General features: G+C 54.8%; 1 protein-coding gene across 4 annotated transcripts in view; it reads left to right on the top strand.

The window, feature by feature from the left end:
- Positions 1-9,251, top strand: part of FOXJ2 (forkhead box J2) — a 39,908-nt gene extending 30,657 nt beyond the window's left edge. For 3 of the 4 annotated variants that reach the window (XM_025214396.1, XM_006032618.3, XM_025214395.1), the window contains 5 exons: positions 5,473-5,796; positions 6,276-6,377; positions 7,217-7,417; positions 8,043-8,141; positions 8,781-9,251. In XM_025214396.1, the coding sequence (XP_025070181.1) occupies positions 5,473-5,796; positions 6,276-6,377; positions 7,217-7,417; positions 8,043-8,141; positions 8,781-8,869 (815 nt within the window). In that variant the 3' untranslated portion in view covers positions 8,870-9,251. The remainder of the gene's footprint in view (positions 1-5,472; positions 5,797-6,275; positions 6,378-7,216; positions 7,418-8,042; positions 8,142-8,780) is intronic. The other variant, XM_025214397.1, reaches the window with a different exon arrangement.
- The last annotated feature ends 6 nt before the right edge of the window (positions 9,252-9,257 follow it).

Below are 9,257 nucleotides of genomic sequence, written 5' to 3'. Positions count from 1 at the left end.
GGCCCAGAATGAGTTCCCTACATCTCCTCATGAATGCTGTTGGCTCTGGCAAAATGAGGGTTATCCTTCTAAAGCTGGGATAGGCAAAAATACAGACAGATCCAGTCCTCCAGGTGACTGGATCCAGCCCGCAGATGCACCCATGGCACTCAACTTGGGGCCAAGGCCCACCTGCTTGCACAGCGGGAGCCCACACCAAGCTCCCGCCTGCAGCCCAGCCAGCATGCACAGTTTTCAGTGGGGTTGTTCTCGGTGTGGCTGCAGCCGGGTGCTGCTCTAATCGCCCTGTCTTCAGTGGCTGTTCCTTCTCCTGATCTTGCCCCAGGTGAGCAGCTTCAAGTGACTGGAAGCTGAAGCTGGAGCCCTGTGCACAGAGGCAGGAGCCACCTGGCTGAAGCTGCTCACCCACCTGTCTCCTCACTGGGAGCAGCATGGCTGGGAAAGGAGCAGGAGTTGCTGCTGGAGGTGAAGAGAGCAGAATAACACCCAGCTGCAGCCACACTGGGGACAGCTTTGCTGGAAGCTGCTCTGGAACTTGCTCCTGTAACGCCGTGGCACACCACTTCAGGTGGCCAGGCAGCTTCAGCCAGGTGGCTCCTGCCCCAGTGCATGGGGCTCTAGCTTCAGCTCCTGGCTGCCTTCCCAGGAGCTGGAGTCCAAGCCCTGCGTGATGGGGCAGGAGCCGCCCAGCTAAAGCTGCTCACCTGCCCACCCACCCAGAGTGGCGCAGCACGGTAGGGGCAAGATCAGGAGAAGGAGCTGCCACTGGAATTGCGGGGAACAGAACAGCACTCAGCTGGGTGAGCTTTGCTGCATGCACACCTGCGTTCCCCTCCCCTCACCCATGGCAGGCTTCTGGGACCTAGCATCATCCAGGCAGCCTCTCTCCCACACATACACACATACATACATGTTCTCCCTGCCCCCCCTTCCCTCCCCCCACATCCCACACTGCCTTGCAACTTGGCCCCATGATCCTGGCCTCGCCTGCCCTTCCTGCTCCTGAACAGTGCTCCCTACCTGCCCACAGCCCCATAGGAAGTTTTGCTGAGATGTTGTGGCATGGGGGGGGCTGAGCCGGCTCCTGACAGCTCATCAAAACTCCCCATGTGGTCCTTAGGCCCAAATAATTGCCCCGCCCCAGTCTAAGGCATTGGGAGGCTGCCCATAACTAAGGCTGCTGTTCTGCCTGGGTTGCACTGATACTTCTGTTGGTACTTAGAAAACTCAGGGGTTCCTGGCAGAGGATCTTGCTCTTCCGCTCAGGGTCATTTCCATTGCCAGATTCAAGGTCAGGAAAGAATTTTTCCAGTAGATTGCATTGGCATAGATTGGGACATGGAGGATTGTGTTGCTTTGTAGCATATGTCATGGTCTTCTGCCTTGGATCCAGTAAGCAGCTATTAACCAGTTCCTTCCTGGCTGGTGTACACATCTTCCTGCTTCTATCCATGGCATGTTTTATAGCAGGGGCAGGCAATTATTTTGGGCAGAGGGCCGCTTAATGAGTTTTGGCAAGCCATCAAGGGCTGCATAACAGGCAGCCCAGGGCAGATAAAAAATTTAGAAAATTAATATTTAGGGGCCCTGCAGGCCCAATAGAATGGCCTGGCAGGCCGCAGCCAGCCCCCAGGCCGCATTTTACTCACCCCTGTTTTATAGGCTTTAGAGTTTTGTTTGTTTCATGTTTATTCCTTATAGTTCTGCGTGAGGTTTGGAAGTGATGATGCTGGGGATTCCTTGGGTTAACACTTGCCTGCAAACATAGGGATTTGGGTTTGATGGCCCAGGAAGCCCTGTGCAGCCCTGTGTTCCCATGAAGCAGTGGCTGATGGTAGCCACTAATAAAGTTCGGTTACACCCCATCTCAGCTCTGCCCACCTTCCCAGTACAGTTTAGTATACTAACAACTTGAGTGACTGCCCAGATAGGATAAAGCATAGTGAAGAAATGGGGATGCACAGAGCTCGAGACCAGGGGAATGAGAAATGCGTGGTATGATGGTGGACTAGGAGGGGTTTAGTAAGTCTTGAAAAGGAGAGGGATTGGAGGGTGCACACAGGTAGCCTGTGGAGGGAACAGAGAGAGACAGTGTTTCAGGAGGGCTGCAGTGAGCACAGCCTGCAGGAACTTCTGTGCATGATCACTAGTTATGTACGCTAGGAAAACTGTGAAGCTTGGAGCCCAGGCTGCTTCTGAGACACAGGAGAAATATAATCTCCACAAGGCAGCTTTGGGGAAAAGTGGTTCAAAGTGGTTTTGTTGTTCGAGCCTTGCATCTTCAAGTTATTTTTATTTAACTGCACATGGCCTGTTTGGAACAGCACCTGGGAAAACTTCGAGGGATTTAGTTAAAACAGGGCATAATCCACACAAGTATTTGGGTGCCAAAATCTTACTGGTTTCCTTGGGAGTCAGGCACTTAAGTACGAGTGAAATGTGTAAAGCAGTGGTCACCAACCAATCGACCAGTGGATCGCAAAGCTTCTTCAAGTCGATCCTGGGCTGGGGAGACTGAGCATGTGCGTGCATGTGCACTCACCTGCTGCCCCCCAGCCCAGCAGGTCAGTCAGTGGGGGAGGGAAGGGGTAGAGGCCCAGGGGGCACATACAGTGGGACTCCGGGTGCAAAGCCCAGCCTGCAGCTGCAGCCGCCTCTGCTGTGCACAGATCAGGGAACATATGCCCCCCAAGCGTGGGGCAGGTAGGGAGTGGGGGCAGGCCCTGCACAGCCTGGGCGGGGCGGGGGATGGAGCCACTCACAGCTCATCCAGGGGGCGTGGGGAGTGGGGGGGGCGCATGCCCTTGGATCTGCATGTGGTACAGGGAAGGCTGGGGTAGCATCAGGCTCTTCCGGGCCGGGCCGTACTCAGGCCAGGTGGTTGCAGCAACGGTGTTGGGAGCGGGGCCATGGGGCTGGGGAGGAGGACTGTAGCCGCTCTACCCTCGTTCCCAGTGCCACTGCTGAGCACAGCATGGGCCAGGCCCAGCAGGAACAGCCCGGTGCAGCCTTCCCCTACCCCCAAGGACAGGGGGCCAGGGGCTGGCAGGCACAGGGGGAGGGTGAGCTGCAGCTGCGGGCTGGCAGGCAGCGCCTGGCTGTTCCTGCTGGGCCTGGCCTGAGCTGCACCTGGCACGAACAGTGGCAGCACTGGGAGTGGGGATACCGCCCCTCGCCAACCCCCTAGTGGCCTCGCTCCCAGGGCTGCCACTACAGCTGCCCGGTCTGAGCGCAGCCTGGCTGGGAAGAGCCCAGCACTGCCCCAGCCTTCCCTGCCCTGCATGCAGATCCAAGGGCACACACCCTCCCTGCCCTCCTGGGCTGTGTGCTGCCCCCTCTGTGCACCCCCTGGACAAGCCGCTTGCAGCTCTGTCACCACCCCTGCCCTGGCTGTGCAGGCCTTGCCCCTCCCTCACTGCTGCTGGAGGGGTAAGGGTGATTGAGGCCCCAGCAGTGAGGGAGGGAGAGGGGTAGGGCTGGGGCCTCAATCTGCCCTGCTCCCTCCACGGCCCTTTTCACCTCCATCCTTCTCTCCACACAGACTTACCTTCTGGGCGGGCAGGAGGCAGGTAGATATTTGGTTCCTCTTAAATTATAAAAATGATCTCTGACCTAAAAAGGTTGGAGACCACTGGTCTAAAGGCTCCTGTGGGATGTTGTGCTGTAAACAGGCACATGGCCCTGGCTTGGATTTGCAAGGCAGGGTCTCCCATAATTTTACAGCGCTATTTGTTTGTGACTAGAGCAGGGGTGGGCAAAATAAGGCTTGCCAATTGATTATATCCACCCTACAACTGCCCCTATGGTGCTCTGAATGGGACTGAGCCCTGCCTGGGGCAGCCTGTACCTCAACCCTGCCTGCACCCACCCTGTGCCTGCCAGTGGCACTACCCTGGCCCTGGCCAGCATGCACAGCTTCCCAGTGGGACTGCTGCCAATGCTGCTGCAGCTACCCAGGTACTGCTTGGCTCCCCTTGCTTCCAGTAGCTCCTCCTTCTCCTGCCCCTGTTGTGCTGCACCAGGCAGCAGATATTGTAGGGAAGTGGCACAGGTAGCCGGGGGCACATGCCAGGCACCACATGGCCAGCCAGGTTGGGGGGAAGCTGCAGCCAGGCAGCTCCTGCCCCAGCATGCAAGGCTCCAGTTCCAGTGTCTGGCTGCCTTCCATCCACTCAGACATCCAGTGCAATGAGCAGCTATCTGTGGGTGGCCAGGTGTCCTGCTGGGAAGGTGTGTGCACTGTCCAGGGGCAGGGCTGTCAGCAGGTGTGGGGTGGGTGTGGGAGAAAACCCAGCTTGGGCTGCCCCAGGTGGGAGTGGGCGGGATTTGGCCCAATGCAGAGTACCATGGGGGCAGTTGTGGGCCAGATCAGGGGGACCATATATATATATATATATATATATAGAGAGAGAGAGAGAGAGAGAGAGAGAAATATAGATATATGCACCATACTGCCTGGGTGAGCTCTGCTGCATGCGCCCTCTGCCCCCTCTCTTTGCCTTTCCCAACCCCTGACCAGGTTATGGGACCTAGACACATGTGCACCCCACCAACACACAACCCCCATGCCCCTCCGCCCCAATATACGAGTAAGTCTTTATTTTGAGCTATTATGCAATCACCTCTATATACACTACACAAAAAACAAATCCAAGCAACAGTTATTTTTAAAAATAAAATTAAAATATATTTATAGCAGATGTTTGATTTTTACTATATGATTTGTTTTTTATCCATAATTTGTTAAAATGATGCTTTCTGAAAGACTTTCTCTGTGCGGCCTTCAAGAGGTAACCAAAGCTCGTTAAGTGGCCCGCCAGCCAAAATATTTGCCCACCCCTGTTTTAGAGGAAAGTCTTGCAATTGAGCATTGGAACAAAGTCCTGACTAGGTGCATCTACACAAGACATTTACTGTGAATCTCCCTAATTAGCTCTGCATTGAAGTTTCAATGTTTACACATGCACCTCTATTAGGCTGCAGGAAACTAACTCTGCTGCAGGTTAGTACTTGTAAATACAAGTACTATCCTGCAGGGACATTCTTTAGGCATGTGTAGATGCTAACACGGCTGGTTGGGGCATGAGGGTGCTTCAGTACAGGGCAGCCTGCCAACTAGCCCTGCACTGGAACACCCTTGTGCCCCAGCCAACCCCTCTGCAGCACGTTGACCCGAGTCAGAGCTGCCCCCGGCTGGCAAGCTAAACACGCCCCCTGCCCCTGCAACCCTCTGCCAGCCAGGGCTGCTCCAGCCTGCCTCAACATGCTGCAGTCCCTGGCATACATGAAGACAAGGTGCCCAGGAACAATAAACTCTTGTGCAACATGTTCTGGAGTTTATTGCTTCGTGCAAATAGCATGTGTAGATGCACTCGCTCCGTGATGGGGGTGGCGGGGGATCGAGCCAGGCAGCCATCTTGCCTGTATCTTCTAACTCTCTCCTCATTCTCCCTCCCCACCCTCCTCCTTCAGGTTTCTCTTCTCTCCTTGGTGACATGCAGCCCTCCAACCACAACTACTACATGTACCACCAGCAGCAGCAGGGCCCTTCATCAGTGGGTGCTGCTCCCCAACTCCACACCCCCAACCCAGAGGGCTGCCCACCCCAGGGGGGTAAACAGCAGGGGGGTGATGGTTATGGCCCCCCACCTGTGATGTCCATGCACCCGCCCCCGATGCAGCATGGAGGATACCACCAGCACCAACAGCACCACCCGCACTCCCACCCGCAGCAACAGCAGCAGCACCAACAGCAACAGCAGCAGTCACAGGCTTCAATCAACAGTGCTGGCTTTGGTAGGTTGCAGAGGGTGGAGGGAGCTGCTGGGGCTGAGGGGACTAGGTGAGCATTAGAGTTCCCTGCAGTCCCCAGAACAGCCAAGACAAGGACTCAGCTAGTCAGTCGCCCCCGCTCCACCTCATGCCCCAGCACAAAGGGGGAGAAATGGTGTGTGTTTGTGTCGCGGGGTGAAACCCAGGTGTGGCTGGATTTGGAGACTTCATTCCCCTCCTGCCTCTGGAGAGAGGAGTCCATTTGTCCTAGGCTTGGGGTCCTGTTTAGAGTTGGAAATGAGGGTGGAGCCCAGACCTGAATGAACAGGGAGACTGAATCCCACCTTGCTGCCTGTGAGGCAGTGGGGTCCCCATCCAGGGTAGCATCAGATTTCATTGGCAAATGACATACCCAGTCTGGCTTCATTTTTAGTTTGCATCAGAGGGTGGAGGGCTGGTATGTTACTTCCTGATACAAGGGTCTTGCTTCCCTTGCATTCCAGCATTTCCCCCCGACTGGTGCTCCAGTATTGATTCCCTGAAGGAAAGCTTCAAGATGGTGAACCGGCTGAACTGGTCTAGCATTGAAAACTCCCAGTTCTCAGGTCAGTAGTTCAGCCCAGGAATTAGGGTATTAGTTTTGGGCTGGGGTAACTCGGGTACAATTCACTGCTATGCTACAGACTTCCTGTGTGACCTTGGACAAGTCACTGGAGTTTTGGTGACCCAGTTCCTTATGTGCAAGGTGGATCCATTAGTGTTCCTCTACCTCACAGAAGTGTTGTGCAGGTAGATGCATTGATGCTCAGGTGTTCAGGTCCTCAGACATCCTGGTAAGGGGGCTGTAGACATACCATAGACCAGGGGTTCTCAAAGTTTTTATGCTGTGGCCCGGAAGTGGCTGCGGCCCAGCAAACCGCAGTCACAGCCGACTGTGGCTGGAATTTCCGGCCAGAAGATAGGTAAGAATAGCCCCACCTCTGGGTGGAGGGTGGTGGGGCACACCCTGCACTGCTGCAGGCCCTGCAGAAAGAACCACGGCCTCTCTGCCTGGCTCTGGGTGGCCGTGGTTTGCCAGTCCACGGCCACTTCTGTTCCGGCAGCTGACTACTGCAGACCAGCATCTGACCCACTACGGTTTGGGGGTTGAGAACTCCTGCCATAGACAGATGTCAGATGAGTGGTTTTTGCACCATTGTTGCTTCCCACCCTGCTCAAGATTCAGACAGAGCACCTCAGATAGAGAAAAAGGAGGCTGTCCATATGATTTTTGGGATTAATCATAAAGTTCCTAAGGACAGGAACCTGAATAGATCCATGTCTGGATTATGAGTGAGGATGGTAAGATAGGAGCCTTAGCATGAGGGAGGGGAACTTCGGGGTGGAATGACTCAGGGACGGGAGGGAGCAGTGAGCAGGCAGTGATGGGACTTTCCCCCTGCAGAGCTGATGGAGAGCCTGCGCCAGGCGGAGCGGAAGAACTGGACCCTGGATCAGCACCACATTGCCAACCTCTGTGACTCCCTCAATCACTTTCTCACCCAGACTGGTCAGCTCCCTCACTTGGGGGGCCCACAGCAGCCCCCCCGGATCTCTGATTCTTGTGCCCTGAATAGCGGCAAGCAGGAGCAGTCCATGAATCAAGGTACCCAGCAGGGCAGGTGGGTGGGGGACCCGGGTGCTATACAAATGGTGAAGCGGAGTGTCCCAGCACTGTTCAGAGATCTGCCTGATCTCTGTTGTAGCTGTTCCCACAGCCGTAGGGCTGTAGGGAACAGCCTGATGTTGGAGAGTTAGGGATGTCTGAGGCCTAAACACAGCACCCAGTGGGGTGAAGGTGTTACCTGGGGCATAGAGTCGAAAAGCAAAACTCGAGGCAGGAAGAAAGTAAAAATCTCATAGGTATGAGGGGTGGTTTATGTAGACAGCAGGTGGAAAGAAATGGTGAGGTGAAGAGGTGCAGGGGAGGCTATTCTAGAGTGGGAGAAGGTTGATGTTCTTAGAGGGAGAAGCCAGAAAGAGCCAAATCCCGGCCTGGTTGCACTTGTGCTTCTGACACTGGACAGAGGACAGCTGGTCAGAATACCTCATTTTGGTATCATATGGAGATCTTCCCAAATGTTGTGGCAGCTGCAACCTGGCTGACCTGTGACAGGCCTGATGATTTTACCCTTCCTAAATCCTCCAGGGTGTGGGGGAGCTGTGATGCCAGTCAGTGGGGGTGAGCTGACTGCGTCACTAACAGTTCTTTTATCCCTTTCCTTTGACAGTGAATTCTTATGGTCAACCCCAACCTCCCCATCTCTTCTCTGGGCCATCTCCTATGTACCAGATTTCCACCCAGGACTCTCCAGGATATAATCGCCCAGGTAAGAGGTGACACTAGGGGATGTTATGTGGCTGAATGTTGAAGAACTTGCCCCCACACCAGCCTTGTCAGCCCTCCCAGAGCTCCTGCTGACAGGGGCTTCTACCTTGGCTGTCAGAGGAGAGTGAGGGGGAGCCCAGGCTGCAGAAAGTTCCCCCAAGAGCCTGGCATCACTGAAAAGAAATTCAGTTCCCCAACTCCTTTCATCACACATGAAGAACTTCAGTGCCCAGTTACACTTCTTTCCCTGAGCTGATTGCTCACACAGAGTGCTGGAGTGAGGACATTCATGTTGCCAAAGCCCCTTGCACCTCCTAGTCAGATGCTGACTGATCACTATTGTCAGGAGAACTCATGGGGCCAGAGCCTTAAACCCTTTAAGCAGTGCTGTGGGGAGGTTCACATTGCAATGGCTACTTCCCTTCCCCTTCCTGGTCTGGCATTGCCCAGAGGTGGCAATTTTGTGCTGCCAGAGCAGGGAGCTCATACTGCTCTTGCCCTGGCAGGACGCTGCCATAAGGAAACTCGTACTGCCCAGATCTTTCCTGTTTTGTTCCCAGGAGCCCACTGGGGGAAGAACCTGACTTTATTTCTCTAACTCCCGCTTTCCTCTTCTCTCCTTCTTCCCCTCTTTGCCCAGCACACCACCTGGTCCCTCGGCCTCCTGGGCCTCCGCCAGGCGCCAATGAGGAAATACCTGACGATTTCGACTGGGACTTGATCACCTAGTGCGTTACAGACTCAAGAGCCCCTCCTTTGTGAGGGTCAAGGGAGGGAAGGGGGCGTGGGGTGAAAGATCATAGGACCGGCTACCCCAGCCTCCCTGCCTTGCCTGTATATAGATATATATTCTCTATCTCTGCCAGAGAAGCCACCGCAAGATGCTGCCGAAGATAATCCTTCCTTGCGTCCTGTTTTACCTTTTTCTTCTTTTGTTTATTATAATAATAATTATTATTATCAATAATTGAGCACGGCCCGCCCCCGCTGGCCTCAGACGCACCAGAGCAGCTCTCCCACGTTGGGTGGTGAACTGCGTGAGGTGGAGGGCGGAGAGATGGCTCCTTGGTGCCATGAGAAGACCTAGGAAGGCTGAATCCTCGAGTGCATCTTTCTC

The sequence above is a fragment of the Alligator sinensis genome, unplaced genomic scaffold, assembly GCF_000455745.1.
Source record: "Alligator sinensis unplaced genomic scaffold, ASM45574v1 scaffold1129_1, whole genome shotgun sequence".
In the NCBI taxonomy this organism is placed as follows: Eukaryota; Metazoa; Chordata; order Crocodylia; family Alligatoridae; genus Alligator; species Alligator sinensis.
This window is presented reverse-complemented; position numbering and strand designations above follow the sequence as displayed.